Genomic DNA, 25478 nt, shown 5'->3' on the forward strand with positions numbered 1-25478 from the left:
TCAGGGCACACAGTAGAGACTAATGAGTACATATGGAATGAGGGGGCCGTGGATGGAGGAGTTAGGTGTCCTGAATGCTACGGCGCAGGTTGCCCAGTGTTTTCCTCACTGTAAAAAGTGACCCTCAGACTTCCAGGAGGTGACTCAAGGATGGGAAGCTTCCAGTGCTGGGCTGCAGTGAGTGCACGCTGTAGCCTTGTGCAGGGAAGCAGGGCTGGAGCCACTTGTCATTGTCTGGGGGGGCGGGTTCCCTGGCCTTCCTCAGGTGGGAGGCTCCCCCCACCCAAGCCCCCAGTGACTAATTGCTGGAGTGGAGGGATGAGGCAGGCCAATGGGGGCCAGGCCCAATCAGGGACAGAGGCCCAGAGGGTTTAGGATGCCTGTGAGGGGACCAGTCCCCCAAACTCCAGAACTGCCAACCAAAGAGGGAAGGCTCCCGCAGACCGGCCACAGGCCTGGGGTCCAAGGCCGCTGGCTCTAAAGCCCCGCCCTGCTCCCCTCTTCCTCTGTGAGAAGCACCTTGAATCGGGCCAGGACATGCTGGAGACACAAGGGCCTCAGGTTGACTTTCACTATTTCAAGTGAGTGTGAGCTTGAAGATCGAATCACTGAAAGACTTAGTCCCCTGCAAAAGCGGCAGCTCTACAGTTGTCAGGGAAAATGGGGGCGACGGAGGAATGGGCAGTAAATATTCCTGGACGTCCTTTGTCACGGGCGCCTTTCATGTCTCAACTGTAAATTTTCGAAAAGGGAAAATGTGAACGTTTCTTGTCCATAGGAACAGAAGGAGGTGGGAGGGGGCGTGGAGAGGGGGTAAAGGCCCAGGGGCCCTGGTGAGGGGTGGGGGCACGAACAGTTTCCTATTCCAAAGAATGAAGGGGAATTAAATACTTCCTGGAAGTGGCGAACTCGCTTTGCAAACTTTGGGAGCCAGGGGTCGCTAGTGATGAAGCCTGTGTGGTGTCCACTCCCCTGCCGGGGACAAGGTGGGAAGGGTCAGGGCAGCCCCAGAGGATGGGAGTGGGGCAACCCCAGGGGAAGGAGCGGCGGGGCCCCGGGGCGGGGGTGGAGCTGTGGAGGTGAAGTTGGCCTGCAGGGTGGCGCGTCACCACAGCAGGAGCTGGACAGGAGCATGGAGGCTGGAACGGCTCAAAGAGCCGCAGGTAAGGGGAGCCGTGGCCGGCCAGCGGAGCCTGCCTGCCGCAGTCTACCCGACAGCCCCTCCCCGAGTGTCGGGTTTCAATGGCTGGGCTGGCCAGATCGCTCAGGGCTCAGGCGCTGCAAAATGAGACTGTAAACAGCGCACGGCGGCCAGGGAAACTTTCCCTGAGTTGACGCCAGGGCTCCGCGATCTGTGCACCTGTCGCCTCCAGGGAAAGGTGGGCAGGCAGGACGTCGGGTGGCAGGCTGGTGGGGTTCTGGCACGCCCCTCTGGGAGGAGCAGACCCTGACTCCCCCGGCCGCCCCCTGGGCCACCCGGTTACAGGGCCGACTGACCTGGCTTTGGGGAGCTCTTTGCCTTGGTGGCCTTGTCTGTGACACAGGAAAGGCACTGCTCGGGGTACCGCAGGCGCCCCTCCCGCCCCCTTGGGGACGGCTAGCTCTGCCCCAGGCAGTGGGTGCTGCGGAAGTGGAGTCTAGGTGTCTGGGCACCACCTGGAGCACGCTGCCTCCCGCCGAGTGGGGCCCTGCGCCACTGGTTCTGGAGGAGGGAAAGCACGTGACACAGCTCCGCAGAGGTTTTTCTGCAACTCCTGGGAAAGAGGGAGCGTTTGCATGGGAGCAGGCTTAGGGGAAGTCCCCTGATGGTTGGCACAACTTGAAAGAAATGGCCTAAGGATACATTTCTCAGAACGCATCCCATCCTTAAATGGGGCTGACTGTGCAGCTGGCTGCTCCTTGGTTAGAAACAATGTGGTTTTAGTTTAAGGAGATGCGGTGGGCACCTAACTCTTGTTTATCTCAGCCTGTGGCAGAATTGGTTTCATTGTACCTGTCCTGCATGAAGTCCTAGAACTACTCAGGACCTTAAGTGAGGACCTACCATACTTGTTTTTGTGACCTGCATGTGAGAGCTGTGACTTTGAGTGCTTTTTCCTCTGACGTCAGGTTGAGTTAAGGAGGGGAGGTGACCACTAGCCAATCAGATGAATTACTTACATTCCTCAGGGAAGTTCTCACTGGTCTAGAGATTGACAAAGGGTGTTCTGCCTCTGCTTTCACAGGTGACAGTGCTCTTTCCTTTCTGAACTTTTTCCGTGGTCCTTTCTGAAATGCTGGTTGGCCTGGCTGTGGGTAGTGCGTGCGGCCACCAGTTCATATGTGTGAGAACTGGGGCAGAGAAAGAGACTTACTCTTTGATGTCGTTTTCTTTGTGCCCGAAATGGAGATTTTGCCCACTGAAGGACTTAGGGGGGGCTTTGGGAGCACCCCCAATAGTCATTCAAGGCATGGCTCAGGGCCACACACGCTCTCTCATATGTTTTAACGCTCAGCCTGCCTGCACCTGGGTGGGCGGCACTGTGAGTCAGAGTTGCTCCCACCTGCTGTGCAGAGCGGTGTGGGTTCCACCAGGCCCACTCCCTTCCTACAGGAAGAACGATGATCAACTTCATCTTCTGAAAAGTGTGGTTGGCCCGAGCGCTTTAAGGGTCTTCCTGTCCTGATCTCCACGTTCGCTGTGGCTTGCTTGGTTGCTGATGGCCCGAATGACACACAGCGGTCGCCCACGACTCATTTCCACGTGGGCCGGACCCTAAAGGACCGGGGCTTCACGTAGCTGAGCTGTGGTCCAGGCTCTGGCAGCCCGCTTCCAAAAGAGGCTGCAGCCAACCCTCTGGGCGGGAGGAACCTTTTCCCTTCCACAAGGAAGCCGTCCACTGAGAACCCTGTTTCCAGATAAGCCTCTGTCCAGTTCCCAGGCGCCAGATGTGGGGAGAGGGCATGCGACCCCCCGCCCCCTGTGGAGATGTGTTCTCCATTTAGATGAGGCCATTTGACGTTGGTGTGTCTGATCGGTGTGATCGATGTGATCCCCAGTGAGGGGCTGCTATCCCAGGGGGCTTTGGGAGCACCCCCAGTAATAATTCAAGGCGTGCCTCGTGCCTCAGGACCACACACGTTCTCTCCCCTCCCCCACCCTGAACGTGTGTGTGTGTGTGTGTGTGTGTGTGTGTGTGTGTGTAATTTCCCTGATGCTGAAGACCCTAGGCTCCACCGGACCATCTGTCCTTGTCCTCTCAGCTCGGAGTATAGTAGGAAAGGCAACGAAAGCCAGACACAGCCCGGTCCTGTTACTCCCCTCATCCTCCACTTTGAACTTCCCTGTCTGTAAAACAAGGACTTAAACTGCCTTGTGGGGATTAAATGCGACCCAGTGTTTGTCAGAGCTGACTTCTGGCCTAGCTTGAAATTCAGAGTAGACAGAGAAGGCCATTTGTCCGTTCCTGGCCCCTTCTGTTTACACCCCGAATTTCAGTTTGTTTGTGAGGATTGCCTATTTTGTAACCTCCGTTTGGGAAGCCGGTTCAGGGTTCCACTTTAGGAAAGTCAGGGCTTGGGCAGTGGAGACAAAGCAGAGCTTTGTAGACAGGAAAGGTCCAAGCAAGGAGGAGAATCCAGGGCGACTTGGAGCTTGGGGCAGGGGGACAGGGACAGAGGTGGCACCACTGAAGGAGCGGTCTCTAGACTCCAGAGTGGAGGAGGGATCTAGAAAAGCCGGCGCCTGCCCTGCACTCAGGTGGGGACCCCTGCAGCTGGGTGGAGAGAGCCGTGCCGTGCATCCCCTGGGCGATGGGAGGCCAGGAGCTGAGGGTTCAAGAGGGGGTTCTGACACCCTGGTTTGAGACCCAGACCCGAAGGAGGGGAGACCAGAAAGAAAAGAAGCCGTAGGCAGGCTGGGTGCCGAGGGAGGCTGGCAGGGGCAGACCTGGGCCAACCCAGAAGGAGGGCAGGGGTCGGCATGTCACAGCTTCTAGGCTGGGCAGGTGCCACTGCTCTTTCAAAACGGGACGAGGGCAGGGAGAAGGCTGAGCTTGGAGTGGCGGTGTCAGTGAGGAGGGTGGCATTTCCCCTATGGGCTTTGGGAGACTGGAAATCCTTTTTGGGAACCTAGTCCTGAGGAGCACTGACTGTGTACCGGGTGTCTCGCTGAGGCCGTGGCAAGCGTCCCCTTTGCTGACCCCGTCATAGATAGTAAGTGCAGTTACTACCTTTGTCCCTGTCTTACTGGTGAGGAAGCAGAGGCTCAGAGATGAAGTAACATGTCTTAAGGTCTCCTTGCTGGTGGGTGGCAGTGTGGGGATTCACATGGGGGCAGGTGGTCTGATTCCCCATAGAAAGGGACCTGGCCTGGGGGAGGTTCGAAGTGTGGCCCTCCCCTCAAGCCCCCCAAGACTGGAGGCTCAGCAGGGAAGCAATCTGTGAGCCAGTTCCTCAGAGAAGACACCATGTTGACATAAAACTTCAAAGATGTCAAATATTCATCAGCCATTTGGGGTCTTCCTTAGCCAAGCTGTGCGGGAGCGCCCCTGCAGAGGAACTCGAGCTTGGCAGGTGTGGGGGCCTCAGTTCCTGGGGGGCAGGGCCTCCCTGGGGCAGTGGGCGGGGCGGGGCTGGCACTGGGGCTGAATGCTCTGTGGCCTTCAGGGAGTCTCCACCCCTTGGTCAGGAGGGAAGGGGAAGGGCAAGGCCGTCTGGAGAGTCCACGTGGCTGTGGAGTCTTGTTGGTTACTTCTAACCCCAGATGGGAGCCCCTCACGGGAGTCCCTGGCTACAGGACAGATTGCTGGGAGGACGCTTCTGCAGGTTAGGTGCTTTAGGATGTGGGGTGATGTGAGCTGCCGGCCACTCCTGGGGTGCCCCTGGTCCATGTGTCCCCCAGAATGTCTCTCTAGGGACCCCGCTCTTCAGCGAGGGCTGGGTCCCGAGTGGGCCCTCCCGGTGGCCCGGGCGTTTGTGTGCCCTGTTCTGCAGGTGGTGATTCCTTGCCGTGTAATGGCACCTGTGCCATAGACAGGCCTGGTTCTCCCTGACTGTAGACCCCAGGGGCGATGTCACACTGTGTCAGGCAGGGATCTGTGCCGCCCGAGGCAGGCCAGGCACGGCTGGCCCCTGACCTCCTCCTCCTGGTGGGACGGAGTGAATGACCCGGCGGTCAGGACTGGGCCGGGGGTGGGAAGGCAGTGGGCACTGAGGCGTTGTCTTTCTGACCTTTGAAACCCTAGTCCGGTGACCGGCAGCAGTTGGCTCCCTGTTCCTCTGATGACGGTGCCTGTTTGTAGCTTGGTCTGTGGAAGTTCCAAACAGAGGGTTCTAGAAAAATGGCTGTGTTTTCTGCTGTGTTGTGTGGCTTAGAAACCAATTTCAGGGCAAAATCCCATCACATTGGTCAGTCAGATACCCCTCCTCCCCCGTGTCACGAGGCTTTAAGGTCACGGTTCCTGGTGGGGGGGGGTGCGGGGTGGCATCTGCAGTTCAGTGACTGCCAGTAGCCGTTGAGGACCTGGGGCCTTTGAGTGACGCTTATTCTGCGGTGGCTGTGTGGTTTGCAGAGGAGGGAGTGCACCTGCTCTCAGTGCACCCCTCCTCTGCCGTGGGGTTTCGGTCCCAAGGCAGCCGTCAGCAAGCGTGGGGAGGGACCCAGTGTGTTTGACTTCAGAGGCCACCCTTCTGCCCCCTTTGCTGGTCCCCCGGGAGCCTTCTCACACTCCCAGGCCGTCAGCGCCCTGGGTGCCCACTTCGCCCCTGCCCGCAGCCTGGCCAGCCCCAGGTGCCCTCTGATGCCTCTGTGCTCCTGCAAAGCCCTGCAGCCAGGGGCCCAGGGCTGGGCTCAGGAGGGAGGGCCCTGGGGCTCCTGTCCCTGTGTGTGCTGGGGGCTCCCAGGGCCCCATACCTCCTAGACTGCTGGGTTTCCTTGGCTTGCAGAAATGAAGATAAATGTGTTTTTCTTGGAAACCGAGTCTCTAACCACTACTTGCAAGTTCCACTAACACAGAGAGAGCGCCATGTTCATTTCCCGTGCTGTGGAGACCTCACCTTGCATAAGCCTTCCCCTCACAGTGGCGTCTGCCTGCCCCTCGCCCGGTGTTACAGGCGCTGCCCCTCAGTGAGCTGTGGGTGGCGCCTGTGTGAGGGTGAGCAGGGGGTCCAACGCCCCGGGAATTGTCCGTCTTGACCTTGTGTTTCCCAGTAAGTGGCTTCTGTGACGTACATCTGTCGCCCACGTTGAGGCTGTCAGAGCATCTTGGAAAGGAAGAAGTAATGGAGAGGGAGAGGTTGCCTAGTATTTTTTTACAACACATGAATATTGAATAAGCATTATTAAAATCTTTACAAGTACGTGGGGTGAAAACACTAATAAAACAAAATCTGTCCTGCCAGAAACCTAGTCTAGTTATTTGTTGACGAATATCTGTCTTTAATCATAACCATTAAATACTGAAATAAAGATGAATTTAAATTAATAACAAATATGCATTCAATTAAACACACATCATCTTGTTTTCATTTCTTGCCATCTTTTAAATTGAGATTCCCCCCCATTCTTGCCCTAATTCCATTTTCTCTCCTGTTTTGAAATGTAATGTCTATGTTTTTGTTCTTTTAGGGGCTCGCTTAGAAATTGTAATATGCATATTACCTCCAATTACTTCGGACATTTCATCAGTTCTAAATTTTTTCTGGAGTCCTATCAGGCCTTTGCTGCTTTCAGTTTACAGGCTGTAGTTAACAGCCCCTCAGTCTGTTGTGACGCTTTAATCCCCTCAGATGAGCTGGTTTTGCTTTGGTGGTTGGCACTGGCTTGGTCTTTATCCACCGGTCTTAGCTTCTTTGCTTCCTGTCCTGCTGGCCTAACTTTTCATGAGGTCATTTTCTTTTCTCCTGACAGGCATCTGTTGGAAGTAAAGTGAGAATATGCTGGTCGTCAGCTTACGCAGGCTCTGTTTTCCTAAACATTTGCCTGGTGCACTCCCGTTCTTGGAAGTCACTTCTGCAAGGTGGAGAGTGAAGGCATCTTCCTTTGTGCCTTAACCACACTCGCGCATTGCCCACGGGTGCCCACGGCTGCTGGCTGTGGGGGGGTCTGGGTGTCCCTTCCGGCTGCTTTTAGGGTCACCTTTTCCTGTCTGTCGTTTTGCAGTCTGACCACAGTGAGTTTGGGTGAGATTTTTTTTTTCTCTTTCCTGCTTTGGGGTTGATTTGGATTCTGGAATCCGAGTGTTGGTATTTTTCACTAATTCTGAAAACAATTCAGTTGTTGTTTCTTCAAATCTTGGCTCTTCTTTATTATCTTCTTCTCTTTCTGGAACTCCAGCTACGTTGTCACTGGGCCTCATCACTCTGCTCTCCATGTCTCTTAGCCTGCCTTGCGTGTCTTCTGCGTGCTGTTTTTCTGTGCTGCGTGCTGGGCGACTTCTTCATATATGTGGTCCAATGCACTGGCTGTTTAACACGTCCATTTCTAGGAGATCTGCTTTCTTTCCCCACAGTCTTGGAGGGCAGCTGAAAAACCTTGGCCCTGTAAATTCCCTGTTTAAACTTCTTTAACATGTTTAATGTCAGTGTCTTCCGTGTCGGATAGTTCCAGCATTTGCAGTGTTTGTGCGTCTCATTCTGTGGTTTGTGCCGAGCACGTCGTGGCAGTTTTTTATATGTGTCCCGAGACAGTCTAGAACTGGGTGTGGACACTGGGGACTAGTCTGCTTTCCACCCCCTTGTTACTTGGGTGGCCAGGTAGAAACCCATTTTTGCTCCTCCTCAGGGGCGTCACCATCTGCAGTGTAGCAGAAGGACAGTCAAGGAGGTGACGTCCAGGTACAAGTACAGGAAGTCTATGAACACACGCAGAGGGGGCTAGTTCTGAGAGCTGTAACTCTGTGACTAAATGGTGGGAGCACAGGGGTGAGGGGTGATTTCTCCTTCTCTGGTCGTGCGCTGTGTGGCGGGGCCCCGCTCCATTCTGGACCATAGGTCCCCCGCAGCTTCCCCACCTGGGTTTGGGCCTCCCTGCGTGCCAGTCCGGTCGATGCCAGGTACATTTACGAACTCTTGGTCAGTTAAATTCAGGACACAGAGTCAGGCTCTCCCCGAGTTCCAGAGCATGAGCCAGAGCCCTCTTTTGTCCTGGGGAAGGTCTGACTAATAGGACCCCATAATGGTGGCCACATGGGAGGGAGTGGCTCAAGTTCAGGGACGAGAAGGCCTGACCTTCCTCCCGTTTGTCAGTGAGCACCCCTCTTCTGTCACCGTTCATCAAGGAAGCAGATGTCTGAGAATGTGCTTCCTCCTGTCTGCCCCAGAGAGGGCTCCCCAGTTGTCCCCAAGGGTGGCACCTCTTTGCATGCACAAGGAACGGTGTGTTTCAGTCCTGCTGAGTACCCTTTTGCATGCTTCTAGGGGAAAGATAGTGTTATCTTTGCGTCACTTGCCTGCAGGAGACTCACCAAAGCTCAGGTTGGGAGACCTTTGTATTAGAAGCAGTTGGGGTTACATGCACTTTTGTGTGGGTGGCACTGAAAGTCATCTGCGTGTTTTACCACCTCAGATTTGGGACAAGGGATTTGGTCCCAGCCAAGGAAATGACAAGTTGCAAACTGGCCAGTACTAAGTATGTGATAACAGAGCAACAGGCTCCCTGTCAGTCACCGTCACAAAACCTTCCCCGCCACCCCCTGCAGGCCCCGGGCTGCCTGCTCCCTGACGGCTGTGCTCATCTGCTCGAAACATTCTAACACATTCTGCATTCTGTCTTCCAACTTCTTTTTTTCCAATCCTTCGCTGAGAATGTTTTGGCAATCAGTTGCTCTTCAAAAACCAACAAAAATAGCCCAGCGTGTATTTGCTTCACCTTCTGTTCCCTGCCTCTCCGTGTGGTGGGTTGCGCTGTCGACACCCCGTCCCCGTCTGGGCCCTGGCGGGTTTGCTGTCAGTTTGGCAGCAGGGGTCCTCCGCCCTGGCATGATTTCAACGCCCTCTTCTCTAAGGTGTGTGTTGGCACCTGTCAGTCAGTGTCTGGGAACGGGGGTCCCCAGTTAAGTAAGTTTGGGACATGCATGTGGGGCTGAGCAAAGCCCGCTGCTGCAGAATTTCTGAACCTTCTGACTGCCGACAGGCTCCGAGCCCCGGAGGCCCCTCCCCTGCGTGGCTTGTGGGGCTCGTGCTCCTCAGGGCACCCTCACGGGGACGCTGGCCTAAGGCCGGGAAAGTCACAGGGAAAGTCACGCAGACCTCGGATTCCATGGTATTGGGTGCGAGCCCGGCACTGCCTCGCCTAGCGGTGGGTATTTGGGTGTTTCCCACTGCACACACAGCCCAGTTACAGGAAGATAAATGCAACCCTGCTCTAAGTTAAAAGCGGTGCTCAGCTTTCTGGCCTCCTGTGCTTAATGCTCCGGAGGCGCAGGGCGAGGTTTGCATTCATGGTACTGCGTTCTCCTGAAGCGCACAGACACCCGGCTCCGGGGGTTGGACTGTGCAGTGAGATGTGGGCCTCTCTAGAAGCTGGGGGCCCTGATGAATCGCTGGGCCTGATCTCTGAGCGACTGAGGTGGCATTTGGGACTCTCCTCCCTGCAGGCCCCACGCTGCGCCCTGGTCTTGCGGAACTTCCCGGCTCAGACCCCTCCGAGACTTCTCTCGCCCTGCCACCACCCTGGCCTCTTCTCCCTGCCCAGTCACCAGCCTCCACGCTCCCTCCCGAGCCCCTGGTCAGGCACTGCACGCCCTGAGTCAGGGTTCTTCTGTGACCAGGATCCTTCTTACAAGAAGTTCCTCTTAGAAGAAAATTAATTTCCGAAGGGAAAAACACACTGCTTCTGTAAAAGTTAAAGCAAAAATAAAACATTTTGCACGAGCAATAGCTACTCTTAACCATTTTAAAAACAAACGTCAAATACTGTTTTATAGTTTTGCATCCTTAAACTTTTTCACACGTCATGGTGAGCAAGAATTGTTCTTTTTGTAATTTTAGAATGACAGTCCCCATTACTAAAAAGATCACGTGATTCCAGCCAGCTTTTCCAATGACACAATGCCGCACAGTTACCAGTGGGTAGAGACCTCCAGTGAAGTTCTGAGAGTGAGCAGAGTGAAATGTCCAATGCCTTTACTCTGTTTTGTCTGTGAGAAAAATCACACATTGCTGCAATGAGAGAATTCCCCAATCTTTGCGGTGAAGCGGTCTTTGGAGAGAATGCTCTGCAAGCGGTGCTTCATCAATGGTTCAGTGCAAGGCGTTGACCCTTGTGAGGGTCTCATTGACTGGCATTACTGTTTACATAGGGAGGACCTCTGGATGCTGGGAAAGCCCTCGAGCATCAGGCCCCGCCCATCTCCCAAGCAATGGCTCCCCCAGCAGAGGCTGGCTGGTCCCTGGGGGATCCAGGCCTGGCTTGGGGGTGTGGCACGCCTTTCAAGCAACCCTGGGAGCTGAAGCTTTGTTCAAAGATCCAGAATGATGGAATCATTTTCCCTAGAAGAATGTTTTTGTTTCTTGGGTGACTACAGCCGACATATGCTTACAATGAATTCTTAAAGTTGGGGTTCGTTTGGGGATTTCCATTTCTTTACAGCCTGCAATGAATTATCATTTCAACCATGGGCCCTTTTTGCATAAAAGCGGTTTACACTGTACTGAAAAGATTACATTCCTTTGGCTTTGGAGAAATATTTCCTGTTCAGTCCAAGCCATCAGAGCCTGTTAGTGCTGCACATCTGGACGCCCCTGCCCAGTCTGCCTTCCGTCACCACTGCAGCGAGCCAGCGGCCTGCCTCGGCCTCCAGTGCGGGCTGTGCGTAAGGCGCCCCGACTTGTTTATTTCCTCAGGCCCCTCTGCGCTGCCCAGGCGAGCCCCTGCAGCTTGCGGGTGGGCGGGGGGCTTCCTTCCTCCCTGGCATGTGAGCAGGGTTGTGTGTATGTGTGTGTATGTGTGTTCCTTAGGGTTGGGGAGGGGCCCTCTCCCTGGCTGGCGTCAGATGCCCCCGTCTCTCCTGCCTTTCCCGCTGCTGTTCACTCTGGCCTGGTTTGCAGAGTGCTAACCCAGATGTTTTCTGTGTAAGAGGGTAGCTGCTGAGCTTCTCTGGTGGGGGAACTTCCCTGGAAGGAAGAGCACTAATTAGAACCAAAAGGCTGAGAGTCTCGGCCTCCCCTTGTCCCTCAAGCTGCTTGGGGTGCAGCAGGCCCGGTGTGGCAGGTACAGGGGCCCCTGCCTCGCTTCCAGACCTTAAAGGGGAACCAAATGTGGGTGCCGCGCTGGCGTGGGCACTGAGGTATTTGGGAACCCTTTGCCTGGAGGGAGGGTCCATTGGTCCTTGGGGTCCTGCTCCCCAGGCGCAGGCCCACGCCGCCCCACTCTCAGCATCAATTCTGCTGGGCTTCCTGTGTGAAGACCCCCGAGGGACCCCCTTCAGGTCTGGCCAGGCAGTAGAGCCAGCATGGGCCCCGGTGCCCTTGGGACACCATTCACTGGGTTCTTTGAGGGGGCTTCACACCCTGGCAGGGGAACCGCGGGGAAATGACTGTGGTGTGCAAGGAGTGGACCCGGACTCTGCGTTTCCCCTGGCCACACGCACGCAGACCGGTACCAAGCAGTCCTTGGCAGGCTGTGGGGACCCAGGGGTAGCCAGGCCTCTGGGCCCAGTGGTCTTGGGAGAGGTGTCCCTGCCCTGTGCCCCTCCAGGGAAACCCAGCCAGTATGACAACAGTGTCCTCCCTGTCACTAGGGGCCTCAGCGAGCCACACCCAGCCTCTCCACGGGGCTGGCTGATGGGGCTCCTTGTCAGCCCTCACCCTCGTCTGAGTGGGCTGAAGGCCAGGGTCTGGTGTGTAGACCTCCGCTCCTATGGGGCCAGCCGCAGAGTAGCATTGGCAGGTGTCACTGCCCCTGAAGGGGTGGATGCCCCTGGTGGCGCTGTGAGCAAGAGAGCTATCGATGTGGGTCTCACTGGCAAGCATGTGACCCAGTGGGGGCCCAGTGTGACACAGCCCCCTCCCCAGTCTGCCCTCCTTCTCGTGTTTGGGCGGGCACCGGGTCTTCTCTTATACCTGTGGTGGGTGGGGCACTTGACCAGGTAGGTGAAGTGAACACTTTGAACAGAGAGCTCAGCTGAGCCACTGCCCAGATTTCTGAGTGGGAAAGGCATGGGGAGGGGTCTTTGTGGGGTCAGGGAGAGGAGGGAGGCTGCTCTCAGTGTGCCCTGAGGAGCCCTTCACTTCCGGGGTGGGGGGGGAGTGAAGGGCCAAGACCAAGGTGTGTGAGGTCCTGTAGGACGAGGAGGGGGGAAGGGATACTAACTCCCCTCCTAGAGCCAGCTGGGATTCGAACCCAGGACTTGGTGGCCTCCTGAGCCCTTGCCTCTCCAGGCTCCAGGAAGGCTCCCAGTTGTGCTGGCCTTTCAGATGGGCCTGAGGAGGACAAGGCAGGAGGAGCCAGGTACTTGGGGGGCTGCAGGGCAGGGGATGTGTACAGAGCCTTCAGGGGTGGGTACAGGAGAGTGTTTCAGTGGGGTCACTGATGATCTGCATGTTTGACACGGGTCTCAGAATCAGACAGGCCTTCAGGCCCTGGTGTTGCCACCACCTGACACCGCACCCTCCTCTCCAGGCCTCACATCCTCACCTGCACATGGGAGTGACTGCCGAATTGGCGGGCACCTGGGCGCAGGAAGCCTAGCTTTGTGGTTCCTGTGACGGGCTGGTGGGTGGGAGGGGAGTGAGTGCAGAGATGATGGGAGCCCCTGAGGCCCTGAACTGGGAGCATCAGGATGGTTGGCAGGAGAGAGGCTGAGTGGGCAGGCTGGCAGGCTCGGTCCACCTGCTTGGGAAGCAGTGGGGTTCGGCCTGCAGGTGGTCATGTCTTACTGGGTGCTGGCTGCATCTTGGCTCATTGTAGTGATGGGGAGCTGCTTCCTTGCAAGTGTGTGTGGAGGACGAGGTGGAGAGGAGGGGCCCGGGAGGAGGAAGGAGAGAAACAGCTGCTCCAGCAGCCTCCTCCACCTGCCTCCTCTACTCATAGGAGGCCCAGAGTTGAATCCTACGCAGGGTCCCCAGAAGGGGAGGGGACGACAGAGGCCCCTCCCACTGGGGAGCGTGCCTGCCAGAGGCTGGCCAGCATCTCTGGGAAAACCAACTGCCACTGCCCAGCTGAATTGGATGCCGTCAATTTATGTGATTATGTCAGGATATAACTTTCCTCCAAAAGTGTGGCGATGAGGGAGAGGTGCTGTAAGTTTACGTGTGCAGTCTCACGAGTCGCACTCACCTGGACACATAAACTCCCCCACGAAAAGCAGCCCTGTCAAAGCAGAAGCGGCAGATCTTAGCAGCCTGCGCATGCTCGCACGCTGGCACACCCCAGCTCCAGCTCGGTCTTGTCAGAGTCAGCAGGGCTCTGGCCAGCCCATCTCGGGCACGTGGCTGTTGTGGCTTACCCTCTGAGAAGCCACCTGGTGGCCTGGGTGTAGAAAGGAGGTTTCCGCGGCCGTCTGAGAGGGTCCGTGTGCAGCCTCCCGCCTCCCTGGGGCTGGTGCCAACCCCGCCATCAGGAGAGCCTTTTATTTTCCTTCGCTGCCTGCTGCTGCACTGTGTTTCTCTTTCTCGTTAAAAGAAATGGGTGACCGTAATGTTTAAAGCAAGTGTCCTTTTGGATGCTTTTTAAAAACAAAATCTTCAAGAAATAAGTGACTTTCCCTTTAACAAGAGTCAGACTGATAGCACGTCTTGCCTTCTCTTTCCCCTTGCAGGTGGCTACCCCGTGGATGTTTTGGAAGATGACCCCGATGGGTACCGGGAAGCCGCCCTGGCATACTATGCCGCGCTGAGGGCGGGAACACAGCCCGAGGCCGGAGTCTTCTCCCTTCCCACTGGGGAGCAGGTATGTCTGTTCCTCCTCGTTGCTGGAGAGCTCGGAAAAATCTGACTTGTTCGAAAGTAAGATGTTAGTGAAAGATTATTACAGCTTCAAAGGAGAAACCTTCTGCAACAAATGCTGTACTAATTCTACCTTGAGAAGCAGACGGAATCCTGGACTGGGACTCTGGAGTCCGGCAGAGGAGCTGGGTTCTGCCAGGGAGTGCGCCACGCAGCCTGTTGCAAATCCCATGTCTACCACTTCCTGGCTGTGTGACCTTAAGCAAGTGTCTTTACTGCTCCGGTTTCGGTGTTCTCATCTCTAACGCTGGGACAGTGACAAAGCTGGCCTTGTACTGTGGTTATGAGAATCCATTGAGATACTGTATGTAATGCCTGGCTGGGCCTCTGTTTCCCCGTTTGTAAAACGAGGGCATTGGTCAGTCTTTACCTCTTGAGGTTTGGCCCAGTTCTAAAATTTTGTGATTGGAATGATTTACACTAGTTGGGATGAGTGACAGCCATCACGATGTTTAGCACTGATAAGACTGCACTTGAACATGGACGAGGAGGGAATGGAGAGGGATGGGAATCTTTTATCAGCACGGTGGGCGGGGTCACTGACGATCTTTGGTTCCCCTTTAAAGTCTGGAAGGGGGGTCAAACTTAGACATTTTGTTACTTTTAAGATCTTTTTTCCCCACCGCAGTGAGTAAAAAGAACATGTGAATCTGGGGCTGCACTTGAGTCAGGCACGTTTCTTGCAGATTTGAGGCTGGTTTGTGGAAAGAGGCAAGGTTTTCTTCTTTTGTACACGTGAGATTTTACTCAGCCCAGAAGTTGTTGCTCTCTGGCCGCGAAGTGGGTTGGGGAGGAGAGGGTTTCTTTTCAGTGTGCCAGAGTTGTTCCAGAGTGAATTAACACAACGGTCTGCGCAGTTTATGTAGTGTGGCTTCCTTGAGATTTGTAATCAACTCCGAGAGTCCAGCTCCCACCTGTGATTAGCTGGGGATCCTCTGCTGAGGCCACCACTGTCCGTGCACGCTCTTAGCGCCCCCTAGTGGCGGCTGAAGCAGAGAGGAAAGCCAGCGTGTCGTCCAGGCAGGGCCTTACCCTTAGGGGGCTGGTGGCTAGTGGCTGGTGGCTGGGGGCAGCAGCTTGGAGGGAGTGTGGGAAATGCTGGGTGACCTGAGACTTGTGGTGACGTACGCCCTGCAGGACTTATGGGTGAGCTTTTGATCACCTTTTATTTCACACGTCTTTATGGATTACGTCACTTTTTAAAAACCTAAAATAGTGTATGCTCAGTGTGTGAATAATTTCATGTTACTAGCAAAAACATAATAAAATAAGACAGTTACCAAAATTAAGTCATTTTAATGTGCTAGGAATGCTGGAATGACTGTACCCCTCTTCTCTTATCCCCTTCTAAAGAACGTTTTATGAGGATAATTATTTGGTTTCCTGGCAGGCCTGGGACAGCCTCCGTTAGTTAGTTAAGAAGTAGTAGTGATTTCCTGCCCCTTACCGGGCTGAAAGAGCCCAAATTGGGAAGGTGTTGGACTTCCTTTCCGCTTTTAGAAGATTTAAGTTCTCTTTGGGAATCCAGAGAGATTTCTCCAAACACAAAGAAAGACCTGTATCGCAGCACGTCACTCTGGTCTTCCTGAAAGTCTTTAATTTTCATAATTTACTCTCGTCAGTCTTGCAGCGGTCCTGTCCCATTTGAAATGCAGTCATACTCACTGATTTTTCTGCTCGTAACAGCGAGCGCTCCTTGTAAACTATTTGGCCTGTCCATGGAGTGGCCCCAGGACGGCCGTGGAGGCCAGTGTGACAGACGTGGCCCTCCGCTGTCATAGACTGAGGCCCAAGGAAGCATGTGGAAGGGAGAGCCTGAGTGGGTGTTGGATTGCACCTGAGTAGATGGCAGGTGAATGAGAGAAGGAGCAGGTGGGCCGGGCAGGTGACGGCAGAGAGCCTTTGCCAGGGCACCCTTCCAGTTTGGCTCAGAGCGGGTGAGTTTTCCATTTTACGTCGCCTGCATCCTGTCACACCCCCTCTGTGCAACCGTGGCCTTTCTGCGATGGCTAATTGCGAAGAGATTTCCCACGCCCTTCCTATGCTGAAGAACAAAACGGCGATCTTCTTATCTTTTCCAGGTTCTACTTGAGGCTCCCTCTGTTTGCTTTTGCACGGTGCATCGTGACGAACCTCAACACAAAATCTTGGTCTTGGTCAGTCCCCAGGACACAAAGACAGGTGGGTAGAAGGTATAGATTTAAAGAATGCACTTCAGATTTAGTGTTTACAACTAACGGAACCAAATACCTGGGAGGTGGTGGCTGTACGCTGAGGCGGGACTTCGAACAGCACCAAGCAGAAGTGATCTATTTTCAGCTTTTGGAGCTCAGACAATGCATTGTTTCTGTTCATCGGCACATACCAGCTCATTCTGTATTACAGACAGTAGACAGCCCCTTGCCCACGGAGACGGGCTTCAGGCTTGCATTTGAGGACCACGTTAGCCGTTGTCGTTAGCTACGTGCATGGGCTGCCCGCACGGGGGACCTTTGGCTAGAGTTTCAGCACAGCCCTGGGAAGCGCAGGGACCACTTCTACCTCCCACCCCCCACCACCCCCAGGGACAGAGGAGGGGAGGAGGCCTCTGATGGTCAAGTGACTGACCCAGGGCCACGCAGCGGTGCGGGGTAGAGGGTTGTGCCAGGTGACGGTTGGGTGGGGTTTGTTTCTGGTGGTGACTCACCTACCCTTCCTCTGCGTGGCGATGAGACCACTTGTGACCACTTTCAGCTCCTCCGAGTGAGTTCTCTGGAGAGTGTGGCCCTTCTGCGTGGCACAGGGAGCGGGGTTCTGGGGCGGTGGGCTGGAGCCCGGCGTACCCGGGGGGCCCAGGCACCTGTCTCTGACCTCAAGGGAGTCCCAGTTTAAATTCCACCCCATTTGGAAAAGTTTTCCTTTGTTACACCTTTCTGTATTTTACAGATTTCCCACCATGATTGGGTGTGCCCTTTTTAATAAGAAATTAAAAAAATAAACCCAAACCAACCCTTAATTAGTTAGCCCTCCTTAAATGATGTATCTGGTGAAAGTGGGGGTTAAGGTCTTCAACTACAATTTGCAAAGGGGGCCTCCTCAGCTCTCCCCCCCACCCCGCTCCCCGGCCCTGGTGCCCCAGACTTTGCCGTTCACCCTGAGTGTCAGTGTGGGCTTGCACTCCGCAGGCACCTTGCTCCACAGCTGCCTCAAAGCCCCAGGTGGCCTTCCCGATGGGCGAGCTATTCCCTTGCCGCTACTGCCTGGAGAGCGTAGCCTGCGTTGGGTCTGGGAGCGGTGGGCGAACTGACCCCGAGGCTGGGGGTAGCCTAGCCGGTTGAGCGCTTCTGGTCAAGGTGTAGGACATCCACTTCCAGGCCTTGCTCTCCAGGAGCCAAGGGTCTGTGGTAGCCCCAGGCCTTCAGCCGTTGCCTTGACTTTGGGACTCCACCCCCAGGGTGCGGGCACGCAACGGGTTGGTAACAAGGTGTGCCCCCAGGAGCTCCCCAGTGAACGCCCGGTCAGAAACCCCAGAAATGTCACTTGCCAGCTTTAGGAAAATGTCCACATATCAGCAGCCCTCCCCCTGCCTTTTCTCAGCATTTCGTAACATTTTGGTTATAGGTCTTTAGCTGGTTTGCATAATGTAAGCATATGACTGACTCTTGTAAATCTGTTTCCTATTAACGCGGTACTTAATTTCTTGGTTGTTTTCAAGAATGTGGTATAGTAAATATTCATAAGCTCCAGGAAGTCTCACTCTGGCCCTCTCCTTACATAACAGCACTTTAAATAAAGTTTCCAAATGTTTTCCAAACTGCTGGGGCCCTGTTGTGTAGATGCGATTTGGTGAGATTTCCAGAAAGCGCCTCAGGTGTTACCCACAGCTTGTACCCTTGAACCTGGCATTTGGAAGTGGACATGCTGTATAAATGTCCTTCTTGTGGCTTGAAGCACGTGGCTTAGAAGCGGCGTAGATCCCCCTTGCAGCTCTGTGTTGTCTCGGCCGGGACCATGGAGATCGCTGTGGCTGCTTCCTTTGTAAATTTCCCCGAGCAGGTGTGCTTGTGAGGTCCGTGTATACGCGAGTGTGTGTGTGTGTGTTCGTGATTGGAAGGCACTGTAAAGGGTCACAGCTGTTTGATAAGCCCTATGTACGAGTTAATTATCAATAAGCTGGTGGAATCCATCACAGGAACTTCTGATAACCCCGTGAGCCAAGGGGAAACGCCCCGGGGTTGAGACTGGCCTGTTGGCGGCAGTTTTGGTGGAGGGCAGACCACCGTTAGGGTGCAGGGAGCGAAGCTTTGCACCTGCCCCCATCCGACAATGCGGGTGCACCTTCCAGTGGGGTGGTGTGAGGGCGCAGCCCTGCCCTCCCTGTGGTCTCATTCTGGACTGCTTCTGTAATCAGAGCAGAGGCCGGGCTCTGTCACCAAGGAGCGGGACCCTCTTCCTTTCCGGGAGGTCAGGGGAGGGGACTGAAAGTTCCAGCCTTCTTTTCACATTATTGGTTCTCCTGGCCCACCCTTGGGTGTGGTCCAAAAGTAACCTCTTTCACTGGACAGAGACACCTTTGTCCCTCTTGTTGCTTAAGCAGTTCCAAGAGGTTTAGGACTGTGTGCCAGAAACTGGGGGGGAGTCCCAATATAAATATATATAAAAACATACTTTCCTATTACAAATTACAGTATCATATTTTGTAATCAGACTTTTTTTGCGATTGAGTTGTTTAGTTCTTTCTATATTTTGGATATTAATCTCTTATCAAAGAGAGGATTGGCAAAACTTCTCTCCTGTTGGGGAGGTCACCTTGTCATTCTGTCGATGTCTGCCGGGCAGAAGCTGCCTAGTGTCACGTGGGCCCACTCGCTTACCTTTGTACTGTAGTCTTAGCTTCCGGTGTCAGACAGGAAAGCCCTCGTGGGACTGAGGTCAGAGAGCGCTCGCGCTGATTCCCCAATGACTGATGGTGCTGAGCATCTTTGCAGGTGTCTGTCGGTCATTTTCATGTCTTTTTTGGAAAACAGCTCAGCTCCTTGGCCCATTTTTCCATCGGGCTGTTCATCTTCTCACTATTGACTCGCCAGAGCTCTGTATATATTCTGGATGCAAGTCCCTTCTCAGACACATGACTTGCAGATTTTCTCCTTTGGTTGTCTCTTTACTTTCTCGAGTGGGTCCTTTGAAGCTCAGAGGTTAAGATTTTCATGCCGTCCGCCTTGTCTGTTTTGTTTGTTGGGGGTGTTCTTGCTGGTGCTTTGATGTCTGGCTAAGAGAACTTGGCTTGTTTGAAGAGTCAGTCCTGCATCAGGTCTATGAACCCTCCCTCTGCCTGGGCAGTTAGTGCCGTTGGAGCACGAGCACACTCTGGACGTCTAGCCCGGGTCATGATGGCTGTCTGTTCGTGCAGTCACTGTACCGCTACGCGCGTGCCCAGCCCATTACCGGACACACACTTCTGGTTCACCCACAGAGAGATCTGAAGGGGTTCTGTGAACTACAGGTCTGAAATTAGACACAGAGGGAAATCTGGCTGCTATAATTAAGAGGACTTACGTTTAATTATTCCCTAACGCTAGCCTGGAGCACTTGCCGGAAGAGGGAGCAAGGCCAATTTGTCTTCTCTGGTCTGGGTGAGTTCGAGCCGACTTTAAACCCAGACTTTCTTTCCTCAGGTCTTTGTAGCCACCTTTCATAATTTGCTCTGGGCTGTCACTCAGAGCAGATGCTGGGGAGACGGATGGCAGTCTCCGGGGCCTCCCTCGTCCCCTCACACTCTATGGTAGGACAGCACAGCGGGTCCTTTGGGCCCACTCCGCACAGCCGGACCCTCAGAGACTAACCTCAGGGTCTCATTCTCAGGGCCTGCGGGCCTGGGCGGGCCCTTCACTGGCTCTGGAGACCTGAGCTTCTGTACAGGGAGCTGATGCGCTCCCTTTGCCTTTCCACTGTTTTCAGCCGTGCCTCCAGTTTGGCGACCCTGCCTTCCCTGTTGGGTCCCCCCCGCTGACCCTTAGGGCACCTGCTCAGGTGGGGCTCTTCGTTGGGGTTCCCCTGAGTGCAGGCAGCCTTCCCAGCAGTGTACCTCTTTTCCTGAGCATCCCCCCACCCCCTGCCTGCCGGAACTGACCCTGTGCTCAGCCGTGTGTACTTGGACCTCAGAGGCTCTGCCGGCCCTGAGGACTTGTCCTTGGTAGTGGGCCCTGTCCATCCTCTGCCCTGGCCTTGGAACAGCGGGCCCTTTCTGAGGGCACCCCTCTCCCAGCTGCCAGCCACAGGTATAGTTTTTCTGAACGATCTCATCCCACTTCCCTTGTTAAGAAACTTGTCAGATATTTTTGCTCTTTCTGACAATATCTGTTTGATATTTTTTTCATAGAACACCCGGATGGTCAGAGGGCAGGGCACAGAGTGTCTAGGGACTGATTTAAAAATGTCAATTTGCATTTGAGTCAACTGAAGGGACCTAATGCCACAATGCTGTGGAAGTTTCCAGAATAAGGGGATGTATGGGCATTGCTGGCTCTTGGCAGGGAAGTGGTACTCTGGTCAAAACAGGGGTGGGAGGCCCGAGAAGCTCCCCACTGCCCACCTCCCTGGGCCCCGGGCTCCCTCTCCTGGCCTCCAGGCCACTGCTGGGCACACCGGGGTCACAGAGGCTGACCGTCTCCCTTTAGGGTTGGGGCCTCAGGACCTTCAGGCACCAGGGACCTGGGAAGCAGCCCCCGCTCACTCCCAGGCAGCTACCACCTTCCAAGTCAGACTGAGTCTCACTAGTTCCTACCTGGAACGTTTTGAAGCCGTCTTCCAAACTCTTCTCATGCTCTCAGCCCTTGCCTGCGGGGGAGGCCAGGGGGGTGGCGTTTTGGGACAGGTGCCGGGCGACACCATGGGGACGGCCCTGGGGCTGCAGGCAGGGGACCTGTCTCTGCTTCTGCCGACTTCACACAATGCCCTGCTCCTCACTGGACTGGAGGGTGGGTAGGAGGGAGGATGCGCGGTGAATCTCCGGGGGAGATGCTGATGGCTGGCCTAGTGGGAGCAGGGGGAACCTGAGTTGGAGAGATGGTGGCCAGGATGGGATTTGGGTGGGTGGGGGTGAGGGAGGAAGGCTGGGGGTGAGTCAGGCATCAGCTGGGAGCGAGTGGTGCCAGCCGTGCGGGGGTGAGGGCATCCTGAGCTCATCTCTGAGTTTGCGGGGCAGCGGGGAGTTCACCCTGCAGCTGCCACCAGACACTGTCCCTCTGTCTGTCATTTCTGGAGTTAGGGTAGATGGGGTGAGGGGGGTGGCTCTCTGAGGGGGGTCCCTTCCTGCAGATGAGGGCTCTGCCCAGAGGGCGTTTGGTGAGTCTGCACTAGCACACTGTGCAGGGGAGACAGCCGTGGGCGGGAGGCGGGGAGGCTCGAGAGGAAGGCCGTCCCACAGAAGGGAGACAGGGAGGGTCTTCTGTGGTCCCCCTGAATGTCGACGCCCCCAGCCTGCTGCCAGGATGTTCTGTGCCCAGGCATCCCGCTGCTCGTCCTTCAACAGCTGCCAGTTTTACTGTTTCTGGTGATGACATGTCGTGTGCGCCCTGAGAGAAACAAGCAGCAGGGAATCGAAAAATGATGGTTTTTCCTGGGAAAGCATGCCCATTCTAGGCCTGCAGTGACGGCAGCAGCCAAGGCAAATATTCGGGGACACTGGAGCCCGAGGCGCCACCTTCCCAGTGGCTGTTGTGGGCCTCGGTTGAGATTGCGATGGCTGGGGGCTGGGGGCCAGGCCCTCTGGGGCTGCGTTGGGGGCAGGAGGTGGTGGGTCAGGAGGGTGGAAGGGTGGAACATGAGGTGTGCCCCTGGGGTGGCCAGAGAACTCCTTCAGAACTGGGAGGCCCTTCCTGGGACGCCCCTCAGCCCTGAGCAGGCTGCTTGGATTTGGAGGAGGGGTTGGCGGTGTGCTGAGAATGTCTGACCCCCACAGAAGGGGCCCCACTAGAGCAGCTCCTGCCCTGCCTGTGCCTGGAAGGGGCGGCTGGGCTCCCAGCGCGGGTGGGCAGGCAGCCAGGCATGGGCGTGGGTGGGACTGGGCCCCAGCTCTAATCAGCTCGGGGACCATCCTCCTGACTCAAGGCAATCGTGGTTTACACGTATCCAGTAAAACAAGCTGATGCGGTCGCAGTGGAGGGGAGGCTTGCTGGCCTTGTCAGATCCGAGTTTTAGAATGTGGGGAAGTAACTGCAGTTTTTCTGGCATTCAAATGTGATAACCCGCCCCCCCATCCCAACTCACCAACACCCAGCGTCCAGGGACCACGTGGCCAGCAGCCTCTCGTGATCCCATGGACTTTGGCTCTGCATGGTGGGGTCCGAGCTGGCTTTGTGTTGTGAATGGTAAGGTTCTGTTCTTTTTCGTGGCTGAGTGATGTCCCACTGTCCACATGCACCACGTCTTCATCCCGTCGTCTGTGGAACTGCCACATGCTGGCTTGTTGGATGATGCAGGAGTGAACGTCAGCCTGATGTGGGTCCCGTCCTCCAACCTCCCATAGTGGTGGGGTCCCACTCAATGGGTTTCCCCCACTCAGTTTGGGGGAAGAGTTCAGGCCAGAAACTCAGCTTCTGTGTTTCAGTACCTGCTCCCCTGGTGGCTGAGGGGCTGCATGGCCTTGGCTGGTGATGGGCGGCCCCCAGGTTGAGAGGGACCCGAGTTCACATAAGCAGAAGGGTACAGAAGGGAAGCAGAAGCAGTTCACGCCAGAAAGGAGAGAGTGCCGTTTCCCTGGGGCTGCGGTGGACGCAGATTTCCTGAGTTATTCCCGTTAATTTATGGCTCTTACTGTGAGTTGGATTGTAACGCAGAGAAAAGCAGCCTCCCACAAACAAAGACATGTCATCCTTACCAGGGGACGCTTGGTGGTTGGAAAACAAGGAAGGCTGGAGAAAAGTGTTCAGAGTGTCCAGGAGGGAGCCGTGTTTGGGGCAGGGTGCGTCTCAGGCGTCTGAGGTTCCCCCCGCTGCAGCTTGGGTTGTCGGGGCCTCTCTGCCCCCGGCCCTGAGAGGCTCACTGTCTTTGCCCCGGGCGCCCTGCTGATTTAAGTCTCCCCTCCTGGATAGACAGCTTTGGGGTGGGCTTCTTCCTGCTCCCACCCCATCTTGTAGTCCAGCTGTACCTCTGATCCAGTCGCCCCGTCTTCTTGGAGTTAAAATCTAGGCCCATGGCAGCCACACTGCTTAGGGCTTGAGAACCACGGGGGGCTGAAGCTCCCAATGTGCTCCCTTCTCCCTGGCAGAGAGGTTCCCAAGTTCTGCGTTAGAGCTTTCCCTAAAGAAGACGTCTGCGTGGAGGTGGCGGCCTGCGTGATGTGATGTGGCAGCTGCTCTGCAAGCTCGGGTGGTCCCCTCCCTGCAATCACTGACCACCCGGCCAGTGTCCCACGGAGCCCTGCAGGGCCTCGGAACGCGTTCCTGTGAGTCCTCGGCCAGCCCTTTTCTGCAGTTACTTCCTTTCCCTACGCGTATTCTGCTTTTGCGAAGGTGGCCTGTCACTTTGGGTAACGGTGCTGTTCTTCTTGGGGGAACTGCATATTTCTTAGATTTGTAATGGGACAGCGGTGGCTGAGACTCCAGGGGGAGACTTGGGGGATCTGGGGGCAGCAGGGGGACTCAAAGTCCCTTCTGTTGTGACTGAGGAAGGTTTTAATCAGAGGCCAGTACATGAGTGGCTTGTAGTCGGTGTGGGGAGGTAAGATTGTGTGTGTGTGTGTGTGTGTGTGTGTGTGAATGTGAGTGTGAGAACCCTTCCCTCCGTGGTTCCTCCGACGGTCTGGGGTGTGGCTCTCCTCTGGCTGCTGGCCACCCTGACCCTGCCGTCTCCAACAGGCATTTCAGAGTGGGAACCCTCACATCCTCCTCATCCTCACTGGCTCGTGCTGGAGGCGCCGGCCCCCTTCCCTGTGAGAGTAGCTGCAGCCGGCCTCCCCTCTGGCTCCTGCCCTAGGCCCAGTCCCGTTCCCAGGGGGTCCTTCCTGCCCCTGAGCACCTCCTGCCTCCCTGCCCACACAAGGCTCAGGCAGCCCCTCCCCATGCTTGGCGCCTCCTCCTCATGGCGCCCACTGTCCTCCCTGCTTCTCCCCCACCAGATCCATTCTCCCCACTCCATCAGTGGGCTCCTTCTCTAATTTTTTTTTTTTAATTTCAAAAGGACAAATTCCTCCCACCTGTGCATAACCCAGCTCTTGTCTTCCCAGAACGCCACCGCACCCTGCTCACGTCTCGAGTTGAGTGGGTGGTGCCAGAGACTCCTGATGCCAGTGCCTCAGCCTGGCGCCCAGAGCCCCTGCGCCAGAGGCTGCTCGGGCCTGGCCTAGTCTTTTTTTTTTTTTTTTTAACTTTTCCCTGAATTTATTGGGGTGACATCAGTTAATAAAATTATATATGTTTCCAGGGTACGACTCTGTACTACATCATCTGTACATTGTATCGTGTGTTTACCACCCGGAGTCCAGTCTTGGCTTGTCCCCTTCTCTCTCTTTCCTGCTGTGGCAGCCTCCGTGGATGCCTGGCCCCGGGCTCTGTGCTCTTGTCTCTGTCCACTCTTCACCTGGAACCTAGTGGTCAGAGCAGTGGCTCTGCCACCAGTCTGGCTCGGTCTCCCTCCAGTCCCCAGGCTGCCACTCACAGGCACGTGACCTGGAGCAGGATGGCTGAGCCCTCTGAGCCTCAGCTGAGAGAGTCTGCTGTGTGGAGCGCACACCGAGACTCGCACTTGGTGCAGCGCCGGGTGCTCGCTGGTCGCGTGGATGTGGTGGCTGACACTTTACAACAGCTCTCGGTGGCGTCCCTCTTCTCTGAGGCGTGGTGGCTGCCCCTCGTCCACAGGGTGTGGCCTCCAGGCCTCTGTGACCGGCTGCCCCTCCTCCCCACACAGGCTCTGGTTCCCGCACCTGCCCGCTGTGGGCTCTAGCGTGGCTGAGGCTTTGCCACAACCCCTGCCGAGTCCCTGTGTCCCCCTTGGGGCCTGGCTCACTCTTCAGGCCCTATGGAAGGCTGGCAGCCCCTCAGTAGGAATGACCCACTGCCCCCCACCCTGCTGCCGACCCGCAGCAGCCAGCTTGCTTGGCTCCCTCCGTTCTGCCCCATGACTCGGGCCCTACTCCCCCGCTCAGTTGTGAGTGCCTGAAGCTAGGGTCTTGACCACGTGTTTTAGGGTTCATTCCGCACTCTTTTGTTCTGCGGGGATAGGTGTTAATGGCATCGTTTTTCATTTCAGGGCCCACTCATTCATGCAGGTGTGTTCACTGCCGGTACACAGGAGAGCGATTGGCTTCTGTGTATTGGCCTTGTATGCTGTACCTTTGCTGTGCCTGAGGTTTGCAGCCCCTTGTGTGGCCTTGCCCAGCTGCCCCCACTGCTGGAGGTGCCCTGAGTGTGGCATTGGCTTTGAAGGGCCCTGGGTGTCTGCTCACCGGTTACGAGGCCTGTGGTGCCTTCAGCTGTTGTTCCTGCCTGTTGAGTTTTCACCCAGTGGTGCGGGAGCCCGAGCTAGTGGAACACCCCAGGGGTGCTGTCCTAGTGCCCTTGGCAGGGTGGACTTCC

At 55.7% G+C, this 25478-nt stretch overlaps 1 protein-coding gene across 1 annotated transcript in view; it reads left to right on the top strand.

Annotated features, from left to right (window-relative positions):
* The first annotated feature begins 1030 nt into the window (after positions 1-1030).
* Positions 1031-25478, top strand: part of LOC112306129 (protein FAM169B) — a 40510-nt gene continuing 16062 nt past the window's right edge. Inside the window, exons 1-3 of the mRNA XM_053913268.2 lie at positions 1031-1163; positions 13740-13870; positions 16008-16107. Coding sequence (XP_053769243.1) covers positions 1133-1163; positions 13740-13870; positions 16008-16107 — 262 coding nt within the window. The 5' untranslated portion in view covers positions 1031-1132. The remainder of the gene's footprint in view (positions 1164-13739; positions 13871-16007; positions 16108-25478) is intronic.

The sequence above is a fragment of the Desmodus rotundus genome, chromosome 10 (assembly GCF_022682495.2).
Source record: "Desmodus rotundus isolate HL8 chromosome 10, HLdesRot8A.1, whole genome shotgun sequence".
NCBI classification, from domain to species: Eukaryota; Metazoa; Chordata; class Mammalia; order Chiroptera; family Phyllostomidae; genus Desmodus; species Desmodus rotundus.